We start from the raw sequence: 27,287 nt of genomic DNA on the forward strand, positions 1-27,287 counted from the left end.
ATGTTACTATCAAGGCAACTGTATTATTTTCTTTTTAATAAGAAAAAATAAGGGATAAAAATCAAACTGTAATTTCTCACTTTTATAACAATATAATTGCTTTCCAGCTGTTCAATATATTTATCTCTTAGGAATTTTCTGAGTTTTCTGCTGTGCTGAACAACAATTTTGAGATCAGCAAACAATAGCTCAGATGCTGTTTTTTAAACTGCAAATGTATACGCAAGCAAACAACTGTAGATGGCAGTTTACTCAGTTGTTGAAGCTCTTCCTTTGAATTCCCTTGGCAGCTGAAATTGCTGATCAATAATGGGTGCCATGAGCTGGTTCACCAGTTATAAACTTGGCAATTAATAACTTTAAGCTAATGTTCAAGGCAAAGAAAAAGAAATGTATCCAAGAACCTAGTGTTGGTGGACACCAAGTTTATCATTTTGCAGTTTTTTTTCCTTCATATGGTTGTTATAAAAGGTGGGAAAGATGCATGTAGTATAAAATGGATTTTAGCTGCATCAACTCATCCAATTTATAATGGATCAGAAGTATGAACCCTTTGCTTCTTTTATTGGGTCTCTGAGTTCCTGGGGCCACTTTGTGATGATAATGCACATGGGAACTCTAATTTCAGCCTTTTCTTTTATACTCAGGTGAGGTGACTGGACATACAGTTAATGTGATGTTGCTGTTCAATTTCAACCTTTTTAAGATTCTGCTGTATACAGATACTCATTTCCATAAGTTAACCATCACAGAAAGATGATTTTCTGTGAGTTCCACCTTCCAGTGATAGACAAATAATAGAAGCATTCAGCGTAAGAGATAACTGATTGAAATAGCTAATAATACCAAAAGTATATTAAATTGCTGTCCACAATGAAGTCAGGTATTATTATGTTTAATGATAAGCCTGAACAGAGCTTTGTTTGCTTCCTAAGAAGTCCTTATATTTTTGATGTGTTGAGGATATTCTTGTGAGGAAGAAAAGTTGAAAGGTCCATCAATGGAAATTGCTGAACTGCCAGTTGTTATCACTGAATTGGCTTATGAGCCAGCTCAGATTTGATACACACCTTGCATTTGACAGTTAGGAAATCATTGTTCTGTACTAGTCAGAACTCATCTGGAAGTTCACAGAATAGAAGAAGTCAATAAAGATGGACAGGAATACATAAAAAAAACTTCTGTTAGGAATTTCTAAAGAAACTGTAGTTAGGAAAGGAAAAGAAGTGATGGGATATACTCTCAAATACTTGTGCAATTTTAGATAGAAGTTCAGTATCCGCTGCTGAAGAGAACAATCCTAAATTTATTTATTTATTTATTCTTTATATGATTTATACAGCCACCGATATCACACAAGTGACTCTGGGTGGCTTACAAAGATTACAAGACAGAAATCCCACCCCACCTAACCCCCTGGTGCCCAAGAATAGACAATAATCCCACTCACACACCCCAAAATCCATAGAGTAGTATAAATTTGGATTGAGCATTAGGAGAAACTTCTGAATAGTGAAATCCTGATCATCACTATGCAATTAGACAAGCACCATAATGCAATCTTGCACAATATTGAAGGATTATTATTAGCATTGGAAATATTCTTACAAGATGAAGTCTCATAAAATTTGGTAATTTTGCAACATTTAATTGCAAGATTCTGTTGGCATCATTTAGGGATATTGAAGAAACCGTCATGCCTGTGAGTTATGTATTACCAACCTGTATTGTACTGTGGTCTGGGAGAAAAATAGAAAATTTTAGAGAACACTAAAACATTTCTAACAGCAGTCTGTTGGTAATACTCTAATTCTGGATTTCCTGTACTTAAAGAATTTGAACACGATGTCTGTAAGGCCCCATCCAAATACATGTTTACAAAATTACTTCAACTTTGGTGATCACATGAGGCAGAAAATACAGCTGTCTCCACAGAAAGCAGTTGAAGTAAACAAAGGCTCTATCTTCCATTCTGATCAGGGAGAGGACTCTGGATTAGGGGGTCCTCACTAGAAAGATAATCTTCTCCCACACTGCCTATAGATGTTAATTCAGTCTAAACTGCCCTTCTTAGATTGAAACTGATTGTAATAACTTGTAATTGTATATTTATTTGTCTGTTCCTAACAGATCTTGAAAATTTCAAAACCAGGACAAGAAGTACAGTTTCAGTCCGACAAGGACAGGGAATGGTGTTGCTTTGTGGACCACCACCACATTCTGGAGGTGAGGAACAAAATTGCTTTGAGACTAAACTGTCCAGGCTTTTCAAAAGCAAAGCAAGTAAATTCATACAGTAGTTCTGCATATTAATGATGTGCAGTTAAGGCTTATTGAAACAAATAAGCTTTACTTACCTTTAAGTCTTGTCCTTATACTGATATACTGGTTCAGTGCAAATAATAAGTAGACTGCAGCAGAACCAGGTTCAGACATTTTGGATTCAACATGTTGAAGGAACTAGCAGGCATCTTAACATGTTGTGTAAACCAGATCATTAGTGTAATAATGAGTTTGATTTATTTGAGTATAGTGTGTTATATGAATACATACATTGTGTTTTATTAGTCCAGGTTCAGGTTTTATTATATTATATGAATGTAGTCATTAAATCATGACAAATTTACTACTCTTAGCAGGAATATTAATCTTTTGTTTTATTAGGTGATACTCTGTAATAGTATCAATTCACGTTTCTTGCATCTTTGGTCATTACTATTGTCTCATGCGATAAGCAAAAAGCGGAAACAAATAATTCCTTGTAATTACAAGTAAAGAAAAGAATGGTGAAGGTTTATTGTAGATCACCTAATTATAATTTGAAGATAGAAGTAGGAATAAAATGATACATAGTCTAGTTATATACTATAACTGTGTATCTTACAGAATTCCTGTTGACAAATGATTCTTTCCAGAACTGCACATAAGCATAGCACAAACATGCCCAGCAACCTCTTTTTTCTGCCATCTCATCCCAAGTCATCCCTGAGACAGCCTAAAGTCATCCTTACTGTTCCAGTATTAAAGTTTTCCATCCACAAGCAGGCAACAAACCATAGAGACTTTGATATGGATGCAGCCTGACATGTTTCATTGACCCCAAGGGGCAGAATCAGCCCAGACTTATTGACCACTTTAGGCTGGTGACTGCATGGCCCCTCTGCTATGGTTCCTGGACACCATCTTCCAGGACCATTCCTTGGGCAGTTTGAGGCCCACCTCAGAGACCTTAATCAGTGAAATAGTAGCTGACCAGTAGTGGCACTGGGGGTTGATGTAGACTGAAGTGGTGACTTCAAGGCACACTCCCTCCCACTGTGCCCATCAGCTGTGCCCATCAACTGTTTCAAGCTGCTTTTGAACATGAGTTATACAATGGTGAACAGAAGTTATAATTTAATATTATGTAATGTACTTTGAATACAGTTTCATTAATACATTTTTTTTTTTAAAAATTACTCTGAGGAACTGATAATCTTGCATTGTGTAAAATGATTCATTCTTCCCTGGGGAAACGGGATGCTTACCAAACATTGCTTTGTAACTGGAGCTAGCAGCACTGATGCTGTTGCTCCAAAAACAGGATTAGAAGGTAGCAGGTGGCATTTTCTACAAAAAAGATTTTATTTTAATATGATTACTATTACTGTAAAAGATGGTGCAAAACTATGCTGTTATGCTAAAATAGCTTTTTGTAGGTCTGCATCAATACTATATGACCATCTAGTGAAAATACTCCCTTCACGCTCTTGGGGTAGCCTTAACAATGAGCACAGGGGGACTGCTTTAAGCTGTTCAGTGTGGAGAGTTTCTATTTGGCGTGTATGTTTATAAGCAAAAAGATGAATTGGATTGCCAACACATCCTGGCAAATCTATATTTAAGAATGACTTACAGAGCAAGAGCACCCTCAGTAGTATTTCAAACAGCTGGTAGACACTTGGTGGACATGTCTAGACTTCCTTAGTTATCTAGTCAACATGTATTCATATTCTGCATATTTAAATAAAAGTGAAGGGTATAAGGCATCCTCTATTGTGCATGATTGAGCTTGGTATGTTATAAAACAGTGGACTAATTCTGAAGTAGTAGAGGGGAGAAATATAAATAAAAATTTGATATTAAAGGAAAAAGATGTGTTGAACAAATTGGCAAAGGACACGGTAAAAGCCCCTTCCTTTGTTTACCAAGAAGATTTTCAGATAAGGGCAACCTCCGCCCTGCAATCATTTATACAGATATGTAAAGGCATGTTTGGTTTGTCTTATTATCATGGAAAGTCCACCCACAGTATCCATATAGTATCATTTATTCCCTTTCTACTAGAGTTTTACTCAGCTATGGGGTCATTGAAGGGTTTATCCAAGGGCACCCCACTTCTCTGCCAGGCTAGGGTTCCTTTAAAGCTGCTTAACCTCTTCTAGAGCAGAGAGTGACATTGTATTGTAAGAGTGGCCTGTTTGGTGCAAATAGTATCTGGCTTCATGGCTTAAGCAGAGTATTCAGCCGCACAAACATTTTATTTATTTATTTGTTTGTTTGTTTGTTTAATTTATACACCACCCGTCTCACTGTATAAGTGACTCTAGGTGGCTTACAAGTAAAAAAGAGAAAAAAAGATCTTACAAAAAATTAACAAAGTTAAAAAGTCAGAGAGAACCATGCTTTTTGGTTTTTATCTGTATGTTGAAAATTTAATAAACTTTTAAATCCAAAAAAAAAGAAAAACCCAACCCAACTTGAGTGGGGTTATTACCAGATTCGTTCCTTCTCCTAAACTGCTTCCCCACCCCCAATCTGGCTGGGCCCAGGTCTCATCCCAATTACACTGACCTGTCCCACCTGTCCAGCAGGAGATGCATGTTATGAACTCTGTTGGCTAAAGAATTCCAACTTGCAGTGTCCAGGAGGAGAACCTTTTCTGCCATGGCTCCCACTCTGTGGAACATCTTGCCCGCTGAGGTGAGGTTGGCCCACACTCTTCTAACCTTCCAGAAGAGCATTACGACCTGGTCTTGCCAGCTACCATGGGGATCCTGGGAGTGGTTGGTGGGCTGAGTACGTTCCTTCTGGGTCATTGCATAAATTTTGGGCTTTGGCAAGGGTGTGTTGGGGACCACTTCTATCGCACAGTCCGTCTTTCTGTGGGGTGGGAGTTTGTCTGCTTCTTTCTCCCCGAACACATCTGCAAACTCCACATACCTGTCTGGCAAGCCTTCCAGGGCCGCTGCCTCCAGGTGTGTTGTTGTAGATGCCGCCCTCCCCACTGCAGCACGGGGAACTCGATCCCCTGTAGGTGCTTGGTAGAAGCCGTCTGTAAACGTGATTGTCCTGGTTTCCCAATTTATGTATGGGTTCCTTCGTACCAACCACGGGATACCCAGGATGATTAAGGGTTGGCCCACCGGTGCCACAACAAATTTCAGTCTCTCCCGGTGGCTGCCTAGCTGCAGCGCCACTTCTTCGGTGAATTGAGTGACCGGGCCCCCTCCCGCTGCTGAACCGTCCAATTGGGTAAATACTATGTGGTGCTGAAGTGGATAGTAGCGGAGCTTTAAATCAGCCGCCAGGTCCGGGTGCATTAGGCACCTGGAACAGCCCAAGTTGATTAGGGCCCAAACTTCGATAGACTTCACCTTGGACTTTAGTTTAACTTTGACGTACAGGGTGGGACAGTTGGCACTTACCCAGATGTCGCTGCGCCCATTCTCCTCCTCCACCTGCCCTCTGGTGCTTCTTAGGGCAGGTGGCTGGCGTTTTCCGCTGGTTCTTCTTCATCGCTCTCCTCCTCTTCACTGGAGTAAGGTAGTTCTTTTGCTCCGATCTCTCCCCTGGCCGCTGGCATCTTTTTGGGTGCTGCGGGTGGTTTGCCCAGCGGTTTTCTTGGTCTGTCAACTGCCTTTGTTTTCGGGCAGGCTGCCGCTTTGTGGTCCTCTTTCCCGCATCGAAGGCACTGCCCCTTGGCGAACCGTCGCTCCCTCTCCTCTCTCCAGGGTTGGGGTGCTGGTCTCACCGGTCCTGTAGTGGTTCGGGGCCCCTTTGCCGTCGCTGCTTGTTGCACTATCCTCTTGGCTTGCAGGAAGATTTCCTGGGCATTTTCCGCCTTACCGGCCAGCCGTATCCACTCAATTAGAGTGTTTGGGTCGTCTCTGCATAATGCCCACCTCAGCATGTTCAAATTCAGACCCTCTTTGAAGCGTTCAATTAGGGTAGACTGCGACCATTCCTCCACCTTTCCAGCCAGTGCTTGAAATTCCATGGCATAATCTGCCACAGATCGTTGTCCTTGGCTGATTCCCCTTAGGGATCTTTTTGCTCTCTCCTTCTCTAAGGGAACTCTGAAGTGCAGATCCAGCGCCCAGAGAAACTCGTCGACGTAATCGAGCTCTGGGGCATCTGCCTGGCATAGCCGGACATACCAGTTAGCCACCCTTCCTTTGAGTTTGTTCGCTATGGCATTGATTTTGCCCTTTTCCAAACGGAAACATGGACCATATTCCTCCATGTAATTTTTTGTGTTCGTGAGGAGGAACGATAGTGTGGCTGGGTCCCCGTCGAACTTGACCCCAAGGTCTTTCACTCCCACTCCCGGTGGGCTCCAAACCACATCTGGTTGTCTGGGCGTACCTCGGCTGCTGGGGTTCTCCGGTCTCGGTGTGGGGATTCCCGAAGCCAGGCTCTGGGCGGCATTGCCTCTGTCTCGTGCCGGCTCCAGCCTCTTCCCAGCTGTCGCGTCTCGGGGGGGGGGGAAGATGGCCTCCTGGCTGGTTCTACGTGGTGACCTCTGCCCGGCGTTGCCTCAGCTTCCTGCCATCTCCATCCTCGCCCCAGTTGTCGCGTCTCAGGGATGGGAGGGGGGGGTGATGAGCTTCTGGTGCCCGGTTCAGGCTCACCCCTTCCTTGGGATTCCCACTCGACTGACAATCTCAGGAGCAGCTGTTCAATTGACTCCAGCCTCGATTCCACTGTGCTTAGCCGCTCATCTGTCTGGAAGCCGTCCTCGGTCCGTCTGCTCCGACGCCTTCCCTCAGCTCCTGTGGTCGTTGGGGACAGCTGGTCCCGCGGCTTCTTAGACGCCCCGAACGTTCCGGGCAGGGATCCCGCCATCTCGTCCAGGGTGACCCACTCACCCTGCGACTCTCTGGTGGCTTTGAGTGTCCTGCTCCTCCTGGTCTCCTCCTCCTCTGAGCTTGATCCCGAACCCTCCTGGATTTCGTGCCGTCTGGGAGTAGGGTTCTTACTGATCGCTCGTGCCGCAGAGTCTGGTGACCCGTCGTCGGTCCTCGGGTAGCCACCTCTTCGTGGGTTGCGTCTTTCCATTGCCAACTTGGGTCCCTCACAGATGAGATCTGGATTAGTGCTAGTGGAAAATTTTTTTTTCGATTCCCGCCTTTATGTGATGGTTGCCTTGCTCCCAAAGAGACACGGACTCACTTAGATAGGCTAAGGATTTCCGGTTTAATGGGAACAGAATGCATACACGGAAAAAGACGGGAATGAGCACATGGCGTGCGGGGTAGCCCGTAAATACCCGCGGTGCGGACCTGGCCCTTCTCCACCCCCCATTGTCCCACAGTCCAGATCCGGAGTCTTGATGGGCGATCGGGGTGCGATACCGGGGTCTCGGGCGATCAGGAGGATTAGCGCTAATCACCTCTGTCTTCTTCCCATGTCCGGCGCAGGTGTGTCCCCCGGGGTAATGCAGAGATGTCCGGGAGATATGATGATGGCTTCTCTGGTCAGGGCAAAGGTATGCCTCCTTTGTCCTTTAATTGCATTTGTATCTGAGTGTTTAAAGGATTAGTATGATTCCTTCCTTCTTCCTTCCCTTTTCTGAAAAGGCATGTTCCCCGTTGTGATACATGATTGCATCGCAACGGGGGACATGACATTCAGTTGGACTTGGGAAAGGATGAAAACCCCACCTCCCAGCTGTTCACTCACCATCTGAATGTGAAACCCTGTTTTGCGATCTTCTGGCTATGACCAGCCATCCGGAGGACATGATGGGTGATTCCTGGGGTTCTCCTTGTTCCGGAGAACACTTCTGGGCTCCAAGGAAGCCTGCCTGAGCCCGAAAAAAATGCCACACTGTCAGGCCAGCTTGCGGGTCTTGCAGGAAAACTTGTTCAATCCACCACTGTGCCCACCGGAAGTCGGGTTGGGTTTTTCTTAAAGCCTTCCTTCCAAATACTTGTGTCTTCATAATTTATGATACTCTTGTCTCCGTTTACCTTTCTACTGCTGAGTTTTCTTACTGTAGAAGAATGTTTAACTCCATAGTCTTACTTCCCTTGCAACCTATTTATACTGTTAACCTCATTTCAATATATTTAGCCATTGACATTTGCCAAGCGATCAGAATATTCATGCCTCTAACACTTCATGTTTTTGATGTTCAGCGGACAACCCTTTGTTTTGTATTCATCATCCCCCACTGGACTATTTTTGTGTAATCACATTAGTTATTACAGTGCTTCTAAAGATATGCTGATAGCTTCTTTGCTGTTCATATAACACATCTGAATAGGGAAATGAGGTATCTAAAATGGGTGTCCTGAGACAGCTGTATATTCCTTCATTATTAACTTTCTAGCAAGTACTCAGCATTTGGTTTCCACAACTGAGCAAGCAGGTATATATTTTATATGAACTTCCTGTGAAAGTACATGATTCTACAACAGTTAGAGATGTAGGTGATGGGTCTATCTTATATTTAACCACAATGAATTAATTGTGCATTTTTCTCTCTTAAATACAACCTAGGCAGAAAACTGGCTCTCAATCACCTGGCCTGGCAGAAACTTTTCTGTTGGCCATTGTTATGAGAAATTCTGTATAATTATGCATAAGCTTAAAAATAAATCAGTTAAGTTGTCAAATTTTTTGTAGAGCCAGGTTCCAGTAGTCAGGTTACAATCAACAAAATGATATATGGTCATAGACCTTTACCATTCTAGTATTATTTATTGCTTCATTATTTATTACCCATTCTATCTTAAAGACAAATTACAATTACGTAAATTATTAAAATGCTTTCAAGAATACACAAAGATCAAAATGCATATCCAAATGACTACTGTAGAAACAAAACAAAGACTGCAGTTGAAAGGAAATCACTAACACCCACAGGACTAACATTCAAATAAGGGAATCCTTCTCTTCTCAAGCTCTTGCAGTTTCTCTGCGTGTGCAACATACACATAAGCAAGGGTCTCAGTCTATGGCCCCAGAGTTGTGAGCGGGCCCCCAGATCTTTCTAAAAGATGTCACCAAAATGTTATTTATAACAGTAATTTATACCTTGCCTTTCAAGATACAAATTCTACCAAAATAGGTTGAAAGTAATACTATCTATCATAAATCAACTCCCCTCCATTTCTATTTAAAATAAAACTACTGTGAACTTTCCACAAAAGGGAGGAAGGAAAAAGAAGATCATCCAGCTGGAGCTTCTTGAGATTTTTTTTTCCCCTTGATTTTTCCTTTTCTTCAGGGCAATTGGTGGTAGTGATTATGTAACTTATATAAAACTTTAATTAAGTAAATTGTGTAATTTTTAAATATATATATTAAGCAGAAAATTATCAAATACATGAGGTATATTAGACCTTTCAAATTAATTACTCTTAAGCAAAATAAATATTAAGATGAATTTAATTTTTGCATTATACTTGTCCATTTGTTTGTCCTAGCACACCACTGAAAACCCATATGTGGCCCTAAGCATTAAAATGTGATGTACTCTCGCCTTCAGCAAATAATCCGCATTGGATAGTGAGTTGTATAATGCCATCTTCAACCATTTTGGGGGGTTTTGAAATCACACTGTGGTCTTGAACATTGGAAAACTTCATAATACTAGCTGTGAGCAATTCCCTCATCCCTAACCTCTAGGTGATTCTGCTTTAGTTAGGTTACTTGCTTTTTAGTTACTGGATGCAATTTACAGTTTTTGAAGTAAAGCATCAAGTTCCCTGGATTCTTCCCAGGGTGGTCACTGTAACTGTAACCACCACACAGGATATACACTGTGTAAAAATAAAGAAATTTCCCCCACTCGGGGGGGGGGGCATTGAAAGTCATGTAAAACCCCATATGTGGGGACACAACATAAGTGAGATTGGCTCCCTCCCTCCTGGACTTTAGGAAACAGCTAAAGACCTGGTTCTGTAATTATGCCTGGGGCGGGAGAGAGAGTAGCCATTTCTGGGGATGGTTAGTTTCTTAGAAGGACCCAGCTCTGCCTGCAAATCATAAAGAACTTCCAGAAATTGAGGTTTTTATTATTTTTATTGTATTATGTATTATAGTGTTTACAGTTTTATATTTTTATTTATGTTTTATTGTAAACCGCCCAGAGTCCCTTTTGGGAGATGGGCGGTGATAAATTTGATTAATAAATAAATAAATACTGTAATATAATATCTGTATCTCTTTGTTCTGAGAGTCTAAGGGAAGATGGACTGTATATACCATTGTAATAGTAATTCTCTGAGATGAGCATCTCCTGAGGTCTTTGATGAATGATATTTATCTTTAAATCATTATCAGAGGGATTAGTGTCTTTTTTCATTATTTTAACATAACAGTTGAAAGCATCTGAAATAGAGTCAAAGCCTATAAAACTAGGTTAATAGTTTTGTGCATTTCCTAATCAAATAATTTAAACATTTCTGTCTCAAGACTTATAACTTATCAGGTCTACTTTAATCACACAAAAGAGATATAATTAATTTTCCATGTTCAAGAGTCAAGGATAGATAACCTCACATAATGTTCCTTTCCTCGTCAAATTACTAAATATTCTTGTGTCAAATATACAAATGAATGTGTTTTAGAAATAGATTAATATAGAAAAAAGCATAGTTCCAGATGATATTTTTGTATATTTATTTATTATTCACATTTCTATCATGGCCCATCTCCCCCTAAAAGGGGATATAATTTTATACCTTTTGTCACTTTCTAGAGGTCTCCTATCCAAGAATTCACAGTGAATTGATCACTAGGAGATCTTGCACTGTAAGGTCCTCCCTTGCTTTGGGTTAACTGACAGCATACTACTAGAAACCGGGCAAAGGACTGTAGGATGGTTTCTGTCAAGCATCTTGTCACTTGTTTTTTAACCAAAACTCTTTTCTCTACTTCATTTGGCATACAGTATATGGCCAAATGCTATTTTGGAAGATTAACTGTATTTGATTCAATACTATTTTCTTCCAAATATGATTGTAGTTCCTTTGTTGCAGAGCTAACTTAGAAGGTTATTTATTAATATATACTATACATGAATAATGATAAATGGTAATAATTTATGTACTTAGTGTATATGATTAACGTAAATTGATTGGCCTTATGGCAGATGGGAAGAGATTTCCTCTACATTCACAGAGATGTCACTGGGCTGCAACTAAAAAAATAATTGTAAGTAGGAAGAAAGCAAGTTTCTTCACTACAGTAAGCTGAGAATTTTTAGTTCTTGTGGTTTTCTTGTGGTAGCAAAGTGACTTTCTATCTTTGAAGTTAAAAGCTGTGCAGTGTAAATTGAGCTTGTGCCCGGGCTCTTGTTGTTACTGCTGTTTAAGTGTTTCAGGAAGAAATATTAAGTGTAAATTTATTCAAACTGATAACTAAGTAACACCAGCACAAAGTGTCTGATTTTTTTCCCCTGACATGACTTGGCAGCTGTGAGATAAGTACCCACCTTTTCAGAAAGGAAAACCACTGAATTAGACATTTAACCGTCTTCACATTGTATGTACAATCTGACTGTGTCCTCTTGCATCTAACTCTGGCACAAACATGACCTGGCAGTATCTTTTTTTCTGTCTTCTCCATAATGTTGCCTTACTGGTGGCAGAAGTATTATTATTATTATTATTATTATTATTATTAAAATGTGATTAGTAAAGAATACATCCAAGGAGTGAGAAAACTGCTAAAGACAAAACTGAATGGTAGAAACACCATCAAAGCCATCAATACCTGGGCCATACCTGTTACACGATACACTGCTGGAATTATTAACTGGACACAAGTTGAACTGGACAGTTTGGACCAGAAAACAAGAAAATTCATTACTATTACTATGCATTACATCCCCGTAGTGATATTGATAGATTGTACCTGCCCCGCAGAAATGGAGGCAGAGGTTAACTTCAAGTCAGACAAACTGTCGAAGAAGAAAAGCATGCATTGGCTGATTATGTAAAAGACAGTCAAGAACAAGCACTGATACAAGATAAAAATTGGAACTTATTGAATGTACGGAAAACAAAATGTGAATATCAAAATAATGTAATAAAAACACAAATAGAATGCTTGCAAGGAAAATCATTACATGGTCAATCTCTACAAAAGATTGAGGGGAAAGTGGATAAAGATAAAACCTGGCAATGGATTACAACTGGAATATTAAAAAAAGAAACTGAAGGCTTGATATTGGCTGCTCAAGACCAAGCTATTCAAACTAATGCAATCAAGGCCAGAACTGAAAAATCATCAAATGATTCAAAGTGCAGATTGTGCAAAGAAGCAGAGGAAACAGGAGATCATATAGTCAACTCGTGCAAGAAGACCGCACAAACTGACTATAAACAGCGACATAACACAGTCACCAAAATGATTCACTGGAACATCTGTAAAAATTATCATTTGCCAGTAATGAAAAATTGGTGGGGACATATAGTTGAAAAAGTAGTTGAAAATGAGCAGGTTAAAATACTGTGGATTTCCGAATACAAACTGATAAAGACTTGGCGCATAACACACCAGATTTAACTAGTTGAAAAGAAGAAAGTGTGGATAATTTATGTGGCGCTACCAGGGGATAGTAGAATAGAAGACAAAGAACTGGAGAAGATCACAAAGTATCAAGTTCTGAAAATCGAAGTTGAAAGATTATGGCATAAAGCGGCAGTGGTGGTCCCAGTGGTTATCGGCATACTGGGTGCCATTCCAAAAAACCTTGGACAGCACTTAAAAGATCTGGTAATTGACAAAATTTCCATCTGTCAATTACAAAATGCCACACTGCTTGGATCTGCACAAATACTACACCGACACATTACTCTAGGCTCTTGGGAAGAACTCAGTGCAAATGAAGGCCAACAACTGCTAAAGAACTGGCAGCTGTGATTTCACTTTGTTATGAATAATAATAATAATAATAGACTCCAGTCAGGGTACAGAATTAAAAGCGTCATAAGAACACACAAATATAGAAATACTAACACTTTGAGGAAATATAATTAACTAAATGCTGCAACCATATTGTTTATAGAGTCCTTATGTTCCTTGAGATTTAAAATTAAAATGAAATCGTTGTCAAGTGAATGTGGAGCTATTTCAGAAAATGCCCTCTCTGTCCATGGATAAAGAAGCAATCATTGCTGAAATTGCTTGACTTAGCAAAAACCAGACAGTTTCAAAATGCAGACGCTGGGGCCTGTGTTCACTGAGATGTGTGAAATGTGTATCGGTGGAAGTGTTCCAACTCTCTGCTTTACTGGATAAGAGATAAAGTAGGTAAACAGCACGCAGCTAAATGGCCCTGATCTGTTCCAGAAAATGTCATGGGAAAATGCTTTATGCTGCTATAAGAACATTAAATCTGGACTGGGATTTGGTAATAGAAGAGTATTCGTCTGTGTTAAGGTATGTTAAAATATAGTACTTATATCCCCCAACAAGAAATGAGCAGAAAGTCCAACTGAACTTGATAGAGTCCTGATTCTCATATTTATAGCGACAGTAACAAATAAATACAGCACAAACAATTGCTTGATTTTGGCAATGCAGTTTATAGCTCTCACCCTGCATTCTGGGGATCCTACTCTTCATTCCTGGTCTCATTTTTAGATTTTTTTTCCCCCCACATGCAAAACTAATTATATTTTAGACTTGCATTCTGGGTGAAGGTAGATTTTTTTGTAAAAACTGAAATGTGATGCAACCCACTAAATTGCATCCCATAACCATACCAGCATGATAACTATCAAAATATGTTTTATATTTTATGTGTCGGGTTGTTCTTGTTTAATATTGTGTGGTTATTTTTTCCCCTGTTTATTACTTGGTTTTGTTGTAGGTTTAGTTACAATGGCTTCCTCTGGGGCAATTCTTGTTACCCTTAGAATCCATAGCACGGTATCCCAAACTATTTGAAGTAATGTCAGCCACTTGGAGAGGATTTCAGGAAAGCCTCAAGTGAAATAGAGGATTTCTCTTAACCAAGGACTGTATTAAAGGTCTCGGAGCAACTTTTAGGACTAGTATATGTATCGTTTCTTCTGACATAAGCTAGAATTTGCTCCCAGAAGTCTATAGGATATCAAAAGGCAGTTTGAAGATACAAGTGTTGTATTCTTTATTATTGCATGAAAGGTAGATGAAAACAGATTAAAGAAACAAGCTAAAAAAATAAGCTAAACTGTGACAGTGGTCCCAAAATGTCCAAATGTTACTACAGGTAATCCTTAGGTTATAATGGCAGTTGGGTCCAAAATTTCCATCACTAAGCAATGAGGTTGTAAAGCGCAATGTCACATGACAGCAGTCCTGGTCACCATCATAACCCAGAGACTGCACAGGCCATTAAGAGAGGACCTCGCATGACTGGAGGCCTGGGCAAGCAGGCTGGTGGGAGAGAGCTGTGAGCAGATGGGTAAGTGCTGCAGGCAGGTGATTCTGAGCATGGGTGGGCCGGTGGGGACTGTGGATAGGCCAGCAGGGACAGATGGGCACTTCTGAGCACAGGCAGACTGGCAGGGGCCAAGGGGGCTGGCAGAGGCCACTTGCCATGTGTTTTGGAGCATAGGCAGGCTGGTGGGGCCCTCAGGCGGGCGCTACGAAACCCGGGCAGGTGCTACAGAGTGCAGGCAGGCAGGGAGGTGCCACAGAGTATGAGATCTTGGTATCCCTGGGATCTCATACTCCGTACTGGGGCTCCTTTGGAGAAAAAGCGGCTTATGGGAACAACCTGTGACCTTCCCTGCCAGCTTCCCCATTGATTTTGCTTGTGGGAAGCTGGCAGGGAAGGCCGCAAATGGCAATCACATGACTGTGGCTCACTGCGACATCAAAATCATGAGCCAGACACCCAAGTACCCAGTTCGTGATCATGTGACTGTGGGGACACTGCAGTGGCTGGAACTCTGAGGACCGGTTGTAAGTCCCCCTTGTTCAGCACCATTGTAACTTTGAACAGCCACTGAACAAATGGTCATAACTGGAGGACTACCTGTAAGAGTAACATGAGAAAAGTAAACTGAAATCTCTTGAACAAACAGTTGCCAAAATAATTCCATAGTTTTTCTCTGGATTAATATCTTTTATTATTTGACACTGAAATGCAAACTTAGATTTGCAGCTGAGAATTGTTTTTAATGTGGAATCACATATGCTCAATATGTGGAAGAAGCTTTTTTCAGGCTGTTTTTTGTGGTATTTTTTATGGGTACTGTATTTGTGTAGCACAGAATAGTATGAAGGAGCAAATTCATTCTGATCATGCTGATCTGTAGATACTAAGAATATACAGTATTTTCAGTGTAAATTCATTTTGTGTAAGAACTGACACCATTAGTCCCAAATACAACCTGACTCATGCACAATTGAAATATGCAGAATTCAGATTTATTGAGATCAAGTGTACAGAACAGAAGAAAGCTGAGATTAAAAGAAAGCATGCCAAAAGCAGTTCGTTAAAACATTCCAGTACCCAGCACTCCCCCCTCCTAGATCTTCTCCTTTGTCTTCTAACCATCAGCCATGCCAGCTGCAGACATCTCCGGTGATGTGACCTTGGCTCTCCCCCCTTAGTCCAAACAGCTTAGATTCTCACTCCTTGCAAGTCCCCCCTCCCATCTGACAGCTTGACACGTCTTGACTCAATCATGGCAGACAAACATGATGAGACGATTCAGCAACCATTGACTGCGGAGTCTGACATTTTGCAACATATTAATGTATGTCCAAAGTTACTGCGGTTCCATGATTGTGAAAGCAAATAATTTCAGCACTTTCAGAAATTGTAAGCCATCACCAAACACAGCCTGAAAGGCTAGGGATAGAAGATTGTTCACTTGGAATATAAAAGATATAAGCATAAGTGCAAAAGAGGCCTTGTTTTGGGGGGAGAATGATCAGGGCTGGGAGAAGAAATTCTGATCAAGGTCTGAGGGAAGTGAGATCCTGATGTTGTAGCTTTACATTCCACAAAGGATATATGACTGCCATGTTGGCTGTGCAGGCATGCACAGTAATAATGTATATACTGTACCTTTAATCTGTGAATGTATTTGCTCAAATGTATACCAGAAGTGTAAATGGAAGAATCTTAAAACATTAAGCAATTTTATAGTTTCTTGACCCTAGATTGCATACTAGTAGTCTTGTGGTAGAAGGATTTTATAAGATTTGCTCATTGCAGTAATGTGGGTTTTTGTATGATACAGTACTGGAGCATTTGCATTCTTTGATTATCCCAGATCAGAATTCAGTTTGACTGTTTCTGCTTCATTCAGCCACTAGAATTTTCAGAGTAGTTTGGGAATTGCACTTGATTTCTACTGCTAGGATGATTAAGCTATTTTACTTACATTCTTTCTTCCCTCTTCCTTTGCAAATAACCCCCAAATGTATCTGCAGGTGGATAAATATTGGGGTGTGCTATCTAAACCTCATATAATTTATGTATGCTTCTCATCAACTGTTACCTCTTAATCACTCAACTTGACTTGTCACACTGTCAATGATCTCCTTCTGAATGTTTAGCCCAGTTGCTACTCTGTCTTCAAGACATCTGTCACAGTGTCAGTCCTTAGGGATTTGCACAAAAGTTTGAAATTCTGACACATGTGCATTAACTACCTGAAGACTTGCCCCATTAATAACTGTCTAAAACTTTGAAAACTTCAAGTTTTCCAGCAAACATCTACTATTTTACCTTTAGATGCCAGGTGGGCTGCCACTTGATAGACAGCTAGAGAAAAGACATCTGGCATTTCTAACTCACACTGCACTCATGGAAACAAAATTTTAATAATAACACCACTCTGCAGAGGCCCTGGGAATAATGAAATTATATAGAAGATGTCATTAATTATGTTGTTTTCTTAATAGAGACTTTGTGGTATGCAAATGAAATATTAAATAAGGCACTTGAGCATCTTGTGCAATGTGTACTTGCGCTTATAATTGTTATTCTTCATTTACAATTTCTTAGCTACCAGCAAAGATAGCATTTCAAGAAAGTGGATCAGTCTGGGCACTCTGTTCAGTAGTAACATCTAATGAGCCCATCTCACCAAGTTCCCAACTATTGTTACTTCATTATTTGCATTCCAAGCAGATTTATATTGCAAGGGCAAAGAAAGAGGAGATGGTACAGAGGTAGCTTTGCCAATTGATGTTAACTATGATACCGATATTGTGTAATCTGGATCCTCACTTTCAGCTAATCCTTCAGAGACATCTAGCTGAAGGGGAAAAAAAAGAAAACCTTAACAGGTATTGGTATGTTCCATCAAAGCTTATCTTAGATGTTACATCTGATGTTGCCTTTTCATTCATGAAAATTGTTTGATCCAGTAGAGATTCATGGAATGGAATGGAATGGAATGGAATGGAATGGAATGGAATGGAATGGAATGGAATGGAAGGCATTATTCACAGTTTTTTTCTTTCTATTACACTAGGCTATGCCATGTCCTATATTAATCTAGAATATATTTGGAGGAAAGGTGCAGATGGATTTTAGAAATCATCTAAAATTGTTTTTCTTCCTTCTGTTCACAGAAATAGCTAATGGATAAAGTATTCAGCAAATAAAAGGAGACATTTTTTATACAATTCCGTATTTCCTATGTTCTTATGCTATGAAAGTATATAACATGTAAGAATACTTGTATTGATTACTCTTACATTACTGGGTATAACTTCAAAAATATAACTTCAAACTTCCAGTGTGTTTATTCCACTGATTTATTATTAACTAAAGGGCTTCAATTTTCAGATTCTTACAGAAGTTGTACTTGCTGGAAGATCAATATGTCTTACTTAAATTCAATTTCAACTGTATTCTCCCTATTTCTCCAGGTTTCTATGTATTTTCTATGTAATACTTTGTATCAAGTTTCAAATACACATTATCACTTCATGATATTGTTTATTTATGGAAATCGTTTGAATAATTTTTCTGTAACGTTGAATTATGCTGAACCATAGGATAATGCCAAGGAACAATAAAAACCTATTTGCATTGTCTTATGTCTCAAAGGGCCATCTTAACTTCTGTAACATTCCACCTTAGAGTTGACTATAAATATACTCCAAAGGAAAGTTCACAAACATTGCTTATTTTTTTTTTAAAAAACTGATCTAATCTCTTCTAGGTAAAATAAAAGGCTGATCAGAGGTAGTAAAAGCATGGCATTATTGGATTAGCTGGGTCACACTGAAATATGTTTCCAAACAAACAGAGGGTTCTTTAGCTTTACGGGAGCAAATACTGTATAACAGCAGGCTTTTAGCCTAACTTGACTTGAGATTTAAATAAAAAACAACTGAGTAGTTAAATCTATACTCAATTGATAGGCATATCTTTATTAGAGTGTATTAAAATGTTAGTAGTGTAAGTAAAGTTTAAGTTATATACTGGGGACGATAGAGGTATTTCAGAGAAAAAATACATTGTCTTTATATGTGTTCGTATCTGGAAGCTGGTAACAGGTAATGAGCATTAATGTCTAGTCAACATAATGTTTTATTCTGTGATCTCATTTCTATGTCACTTCTTATTTTATTTTCTGCTGACAAGATGAGCCACTAAGATATGTTATCTCAACTTTGCAGATTGAGTTGAGTCATTTCTTTAAAACCTGTCAGTGCTGCTCCATGGACAGATCAGCCTGTGATGTTTTGTTTTAAAGGGGGAACTTCTCACTTATCTCGGGCATAATGGCTGACATGAAATAGATGGCACAATGCATTAGCTTCATTATTTCATAAACATTTGTAGAAATTTTGAAGAGATTATGTATTTATGATATTTTTATTTTTATTTATGTAACAGCATTTCTATACTGTCCCAAGCTATAAGAATCTTGAACTGCATGAAAAAAATCAATAATAATGTTAGATGTATTAACGGAAATATTATTTTTAAGTGTACCAAAATTAATAGATCAGTTATTTACTGAAACTTACTTGGTTTTGATAAAATAAATATTGGTGATTGATATATCAATTGGGCTAACTTACCATTCAGAATACATAAACAGTAGTTTTAAATTTTGTAAAGTAGTCAGTTACATTTCTGTGTTTTTCTTTTTTTCATGTATTATTTAAGGCAAGGTAGATGTAGAAAATCAACTAAGTTGCAACACCCAGCCTATCATAGCTGTCCCTGAAAAGCTGGGATTGGACCTGGTTGGTATTTGGGTAGACTGGAAAGACAAAAAGAAAGTTGTGGAAGAAGTCATTGTCAAACTCCTGCTATATTGTTGAGTAGAAAATTACATGGGCAGAGACATGAAGTCAACAGACGTCAACTTCTTATCTAGGTTTCTTCAGTAAAGTTCTTATCTTTGCCTTCTTTAGGCACATCACTTACAAAGAGGAATTGATCACTTTCCTTCCTGAGAGTCCACATCCATCAAAAGCAAACAGGATTGAGTAAGCTGGTGGTAGCCCTCATCTCTTCACACACCCTATTTACTCCTTAAGATCTACAGACCAGAAATAATCCAACAATGCAGTTTGACTAAGTGGCATCCATGTGAACTGCCCCAGCATTGGAGTCCAAGCTGAGATAACTCTGACTGATTTTCTCCACAAAGAATAATGCAAATTGCTCACAGTGAGCATCCAACAATTCCTATTCCATCCCTCTAAGGTCTTAATGAAGAAATCTACACAGTGCTGGAAAGTAGTAGCAGTAGGAGTCACGAGCACGCTAGGCAAACAGCGGGTGCCAGTGCATTCCATTCAGTGTGTATTCCCATTGTGTGCCTGCTTACTCTCTTATAATCCCTTCCTCTCCAATGAAATTAAATACAAACATTAATTCCTTTCTTGCTAATTATCCTAGCTCGGGGGTGAGAATTCCAAAGGGCAGGGGAGCAGAAAAAGGAAAACTGAAGTAAAATCGTAAGCACAGTCATGGTCATGTGATTGTCCACTTAGCGACCGCATCACTTAGCAACCGAGTTGCTGGTCCCAATTCTGGTCACTAAATGAGGACTACCTGTACACTTCACAGTTTGGGAAACCCTGTTCTAACTGCATGGATAATTCTGCTTGTTCCTTTGGTTTCCTACCCAATAGAACCATAGTCTTCTGGCACATTTAAGACAGTTTTTAAAATTATATAAGTAGATTGTGATCCATGTAAGCTTATGCAATCACGCGTTTTTGCTGTTTAGACTCCAGTTTTATTGCAAAATATTTGTGACAAGTTCTAGAAACCCAACATAACAGAGCCTTTGTTTATTTGATTCATACTCACAATTCTTATAGCAGCTCCAGGCAGCATGCTTAGTACTTCCTCCTCCAGTTTTTCCCCACAACAGGAACTCTGTGAGGTAGGTTGGGATGCGACAGGTCTAAAGTCAGTCAATGAGTTTCTGTGGGTGAAGGGGACTCAGACCTGGGTCTTCAACTGCTACACTACATTGGTGCTCTAACTTTTGACTGAGAAATGGAAGGTGATCCATCCCCTGAAACTTTCCACATTTTCTGACCCCGTGCATCGTCATCTCCTGCTCATTCTAGTAGCCTAATTGCTCAGTTACTGGTGCTGCTTTGGGCAACTGGTTATTTATTTACACAGAGGATATGATTCATCCAGACAATTAATAAAACTGCAGTCCTTGAAGTAATCTATTTAGCATTTATATGGTGCCTTAAAAAAAATCAGTAGCTGTGTTGGTTTGGGCAGTGTTATAATAGCCAAAGTTATATGGTGAAGGGACAGGTTTCTTGCCAAAGGCCACCTAGGTATGAGGGACTACTTGACTAACTCTTCAGCTACTTGATTCCCAAATGTAGAATTTCCTAATTCTACTTCTAATTTATTTATTACTTTGTTTACTGTAGCAAAAATACACAAACATATACCTATAATCCAGCCAAACCTATCTGCTTCCTTTCTGAGATAGGTTTGGGTTTAACTGCCATAAATAGGAAAACTGCTGGATTTCAGTCTTATAGTATCTCCTCGTCTGTCATAGATAGAAACTGCTGGTGGTTTTTCTTCCCCAAGGCAATTTGAGTTAAGAATGTGCTGAAATCCCAAATAGCCTGTTTGGGTAATCATTAATGTTTACAGTTGCTATAGCAACAGTGATAGCTAGCAATTGACTGGGAAGGGAACCTGTTTATAAGAGATAAGCTGGGGCAATTATTGAACAGCTGTCAAATCTTTAACAGTTTTAAAGATAGAGGAGGCAAAGCGACAGAAGGGGAAGATGGTTGATTTTAAGACATCTAGTACAAGGCCTCAAACAGAATAATGATGCCTTGATAAAAAATAAAATGAATTTTAGTTTTGGAATAGCACCATTTAAAATATAATGGGTTGTCTTCACTGAGAATTCTGGGTGAGTGATAAGTTTGCTCCTGGAAAACATGAACAATGCCTGATGTGTATTGTTTTATATACATACGTACCATTTCTGATTACGTTTTTCTCATTGCTCATAATAACTACCTAGTTTCATATATTCACAAGCACTAAATGATATGGATCATGTCGTTAATAATACGGTACATGATCCACAGCATAATGGAGAAACCCACTGGCATTTTTCCTCTGTTTAAACATACCAACTAGCATCCAGTTCCTCCATTAACTTGTCTAGTTGCATCATATTGCTTCTATTGGAAAGATCCACTTCATTAGACTTATCTCCTCTACAATTTCTTTTACAGAAGTGCTACAAAATTCATTGCCACTCCAAAATAATGTTTGAAGTGCATCTGATTAATCACTGTTTCTAAATATTGTGAAATTAATATTTTAAAATATTCTTGTAAATGCCATTATGTTTACGACATATTCACCCTCTGAGAATTAGAACTTACTTCCAAGGATCTTACATGCCCCATGCCATATTTGTAAAGCAAAACAAGCAGGCAAGGCAAGTGGCAAATTCTGTTTGTTCTGTTAAATTATTAACTGTACATTTAAGAGCAAGAATTTTTTTTTGCTTTTTTATAGCATTTTTACACACTGCAAATGGCTTTTTTATGATTTTTGAAGAAAGATGTGAACTAAGCAAGATCACAGCAAGTATTATGCATAATGAATAATTTAACTTATGATACTCTCTCACCATAATATTCACTGGAGAGTTGATGAGGAAACTATGGGCTCTCAGCGGTCTATAGAAATATGTCCCACAGCTGAAAAATAGCAATCCCATACTGCAAGTAAGTAGAATAATATGCTTTCTGGGCTATGTTAATCACAGCTGAAATGTTTCAATTGCTAGGGTACATCCTTGACGGAGTCCCTTCCACTATATCTGACCAGTCACAGTATAATATTTCTAAAATATTATGTTCTGGCAGCAAATATATCAATAGAAGCCTTCTTTCCTGCTGCTGTCTCACTGTAATCAAGTGGAACTATTCTGGATGATGGATATTCCGATGAATCTCATCAGACTGTGGTGTCCAGAGATTTTGGGTGAAAATGGACAACCATTCTAAAGTATGGTGGAAGTGGTTGGAACACATGTTATAATCTGCCCTCAGTGCTCATGCTTTGGCATGCTTCCGTTATAAATTTTTTCAAACCACCTCCACCACATTTCAGAGTGTCTCCACTGTGAAACATGTAATTTCTACAAAGATGATTTTGCAATTCAGTTTGCTGACAAAATTGCCAATATTCTATTCAGTTTGAGGTCTGTCGTTTCAGGTACATATTCGGAATATGAGGTATCAGCAGCTCAGTCTTGCCCTGTTCATCTGCATTGGTTCCGTACACAAGAGTCTGAATCATTGTATATGTTCCAAGTTCTTGTGGGCATCTGACTGATCCTAAGGCAGGCTGAGTTGCTAAAATTATATAAAGTACTCTTCTAATATAGTCATCTTCAGTAACAAGGAAATGGCCTGTAAGTGGCAATCTTTTAAGCCTTACATTACCTTATATCCATTTGTGAACCTAGCTCGATCCTTTTCAAGATTACTCAGAAGTAAATCCTTACCCTAAAAGTGTTCAGGATTGATTGGAAATAATATCTCCACATATAGCAGAGGTTTATAAGCTGTATACATGAGCCCCGACATGTGCCCTATCCCCCAAACTAAATATTTCAATTTGTTATCATTTTAAGGCAGATGGAGGGTCAGGGGACACCCTTTTAGTATAAGTCTAAAATAGGTTCATCTTGGTTTAAAAATAAATGCTTCAGTTGTCCTTTTAAAATACCCATCCATTTTACAGCACAACTTGGCCCATTGTGGTCCTCTGCCACAAAATGTTATCTATCCCTAAAATAGAGCTTACTCCCAAGTTACTTAAATAAAGAAGAACAAATAAGGAAAGAATCTCCATCCACATTATATGGTTATCCACAGTGCATTGTAAAGTGCAGTCCAATTAATGTTTATTCACAAACAAGTTCCACTTAATTCTATTCCTGAAAAGGTAGACCTAGGACTGCTGCCTTAGCTACTTTTTTTTTCTTTTTTCTTTTGCCTCATTTTTGGATGCCCAACATAGGGGACAAAGGAACTTATCAAGATGAAAGGTCAATCAATGGACTGTCCTTCTCATAGTGCTAGTATCTGGCTCAGAAGATACTTTCATTTTAAGCTGGGAGCTCCACAGTAAAGTGACAGACTGGCAGGGGTATCCGTTTGTTCCGTGTAACTCTGTATCTGTATGTGTGTCAGGGTACAGATGCAGATAAGGATGAATGAGATGGAGGAAGATGAAAACAGAGGTTTTTTTAAAGCCTACTCAGGTAGTTGCAGGGTTGCCACAGTTGGATGATTCTGAGGGAAATACATGAAGTTTTTTCCTTCAACAAAGCCAAGCACTTAATCATTTTGTTTTGTACTTTGGGCCCCTAATGAAGCAGACTGCAGTCTAAGAAAATAAAAATGAAAAATAGTGGCATTTCAGAGGGAAAAAAAGGAAGAAGATGCTATGACTGGCATTTAAAATGGATATGATGTGTTCTCTTATTGCTAGACTATGTAACAAAAAACACCAGTTCCTTTTTAAGTTGCTAGGTAAGTCTCTGCAGAAATTCCTGTGAAAATCTGCAAGTAGATGACATTAAATTCAGAGCAAAGAAGCTGTCTCCCATGCTCTGTGACTGGATAAATCTCACGTAGCTGGTTACATTTGGCCTCCTTGAGACGCTATCCTGACAGCCTGCTGTACAGGATAGAGTGTTCCATCACGTCCTGCTCCATACTTTATAATGCAGAGAAGAGCAATATGCTTTTTCTATAGTTCCTATGGTGTAGAAAACATCACTTAATCACAGTATATGCTGTTCCATCCTCTGCCTATGGTGCAGGGTAATAAAGTTGTTACTTATATTCATACAGTTCCACTATAATCCACTGTAATCCACTATAAATTAACTATAATCAAATCATAAAACAAAAATGAGCAACAGCAGTGCTGCTGGAGAAGTGGGAGAAACAAGCTTTATATTAAAGTTATTAATCTAGGGCACTAAATATCCTGAGGAAATGTGCTAAGAAAATGTGTGTGTGTGTGTGTGTGTGTGTGTGTGTAACTATGTTCAGTTATTTCATTGTGGCCTGCAGAATTATAGATTTACTTAATTTTAATGTGTATTAGGAAGTTATAAAAATCTACTTCTCTTCAGACTTCCAGTGGGGACATGGCGGACTGAACCGCTGTGCCCATGGGCTCAGCGGGCAGAACTGACAACGCGGCATTTTTTTCGGGCTCAGGCAGGTTTTTCCTGAAGCCCAGAAGTGTTTTTACAGAAAAAGGAAAACACCTGGAATCATCCCATCTGTCCTCCGGATGGCTTCTTGCAGCCAGAGTATCACAAACAGCGTTCACGCTCGACTGGTAAGAGCTAGCCAGGAGGCTGGGACGTCACCATTTCCAAGCCACACTGTAGCTTTAAAGGGACACTAAGACTAGCCACCCCATTTCTAAATCACCCAATTTTTATATATTTTTTAAGTACACATACCCTAAGAGAGGCTTTCTACAGCAAGGAGAAGCGGGTTCTCTTGGTGCTTATCATTGTTGGGATCAATTTTTTTAAAAAAATTCTTTTTAAATTTTGGACTTTGTTTTCCATCCAAATATTAAGGAGGACTGAGAGCAAATAATTGTCTCCCTGTTATTATTGTTATAAATTTGAAGATATTAGCATTTTCCTACACATTGAATTGGCTGTTTTGAACTTTCAGTTTTCTGCTTCTACTTTCCCTGAGGAGCTGTCTGCATATCTCACTTTCACTTGTGTAAACATATTCCAGAATCCTTTCATATCTTTGACCTTCACTGTTTAAACTCCTGGGAAGCCATAATCTACTGCGTGAGACATGGAGGATTTTAAACAAACTTTCTCTGACTTCCACCAAAATCTCCACCGAGATTTTAAACAGATTCTTTCTGATTCCTACCAAGTTTTTATGCAAGGCATTCAGGATATTGTGGAAAATATGAGGTCTAAAATGTGTCATCTGGTTGGAAATGTTGTGGATGAAACTGAGGAATTTAACAGTGACAGAAATGTCTCTTCTAAGAGTGAGAACGGGACTTCTGTTGAAATGCTGGATGAAGGTTGGATAGTCGAGTTGGAGAAATTTAAGGGAGAGATCCAATTGCAAGCCATAAGTGAAACTGATCTTCTGGTGGAATGCCATGGAAAAGAAGGGGTTATTATGTATGGGAGGTCTCCTGAAGAGAAGTCGGAGTTTTTGAGGGGGGCAGTTGGGCTGTTTGATCTTTTTAAGAAAAAAGCTCTGCACATTGTGGGGATATGTAAATGCTTTGATCTATTTTGAAGTGGGATAAGGGTTTAAGAATATTTATCTGGATTGGTTTTAGGGTTTGTCTGATTTCATTTATCTTTAATGATTAGGATTAAGATTATTAAGATACAATAAAAAATAATAAATGTCTGGTTTTGGGTTTAATATGATTAATATTATTAAAACCTCCTAATCCAGTTCCCACCAAAGATAACATTTATTTAATTATTTCCTTCCTACTACTATTCTGTACATTCCCATCTACAATAATAAAGATCAAACTAAAAACACATAAAAATTGTCTGCCATTGGACTTCATAATACAACAGTTTTAATAATCTTAATCATATTGAACCCAAAACCAGACATTTATTTTTTTTATTATACCTTAATAATCTTAATCCAAATAATTAAAGATAAATGAAATCAGCCAAACCCTAAAAACAATCCAGATAAATATTCTTAAATAATTATCTGGATATATATTCATATATATATGTGTGTGTGTGTGTGTATTTCTTTTAATATAAGGGGAGGGAGCAATTATATTTACTTATTTTTATAATGCGCCAATGGAATGATTTATAGAAATAATGTGGTTTTGGTTTAATATAGAGTAAGGGATTGATTATGGAAAATTGTTTTATATCCTTGCTGTTAAAAGTCAGAGGTCACCTCATTTTGTAATTTCGAAAAATTTTCTCTTGTGTTTCTACACTTTTTTAGTTTTTTCTTTTTTTTTCTTTGTAGATTTTTTGTTTTTCTGTAGCTTTTATCTTTGCTTGAAACTTAATAAAATTCTTATTAAAAAATTACTTCCCTTCCATTAGTGTAGGGTATAAAACAGAAAATCTTACCTTATACTTCCTTGCTTGGTTTCATCTTGCATTCATTCTGTTTTCCTTTTGTATTAGTTTAAGGGAAGCTTATGTCCCATGCATTGTACCAGCCCTTCAACACAGTCTACCAAGATGCACTTTCAACACAGATCACAGGTCCTGTGCATAATCACCATCCATTATTTGGAACAAATAGATGGCGAATCTGGAACTGTGGAAAGATGAAACAAACAACACACACTTCAGTTCCTCTGAGTCCCACTGCAGCAGGTATGAGGCAAAATGACCCAGCATGGCAGGCCACACAAGAGCCTCAGGCTGCAGACAAGCCCTTTAGCCAAGTTACTGACTTGTTATTTCCTCCCTCAACACCATACCTGAGTGTCATCACCTCCACTCAATAGGAAGAAGCCATTCCAGCCAAACATGTCACCACTTGGAAGACTGAAGCCA

At 39.0% G+C, this 27,287-nt stretch overlaps 1 protein-coding gene across 1 annotated transcript in view; it reads left to right on the forward strand.

Annotated features, from left to right (window-relative positions):
* Positions 1 to 27,287, forward strand: part of LOC134489119 (contactin-4-like) — a 251,112-nt gene that overhangs the window by 54,675 nt on the left and 169,150 nt on the right. The window contains exon 3 of the mRNA XM_063291601.1: positions 2,131 to 2,226. Coding sequence (XP_063147671.1) covers positions 2,131 to 2,226 — 96 coding nt within the window. The remainder of the gene's footprint in view (positions 1 to 2,130; positions 2,227 to 27,287) is intronic.

Source organism: Candoia aspera, chromosome 2 (assembly GCF_035149785.1).
Source record: "Candoia aspera isolate rCanAsp1 chromosome 2, rCanAsp1.hap2, whole genome shotgun sequence".
Taxonomy (NCBI): Eukaryota; Metazoa; Chordata; class Lepidosauria; order Squamata; family Boidae; genus Candoia; species Candoia aspera.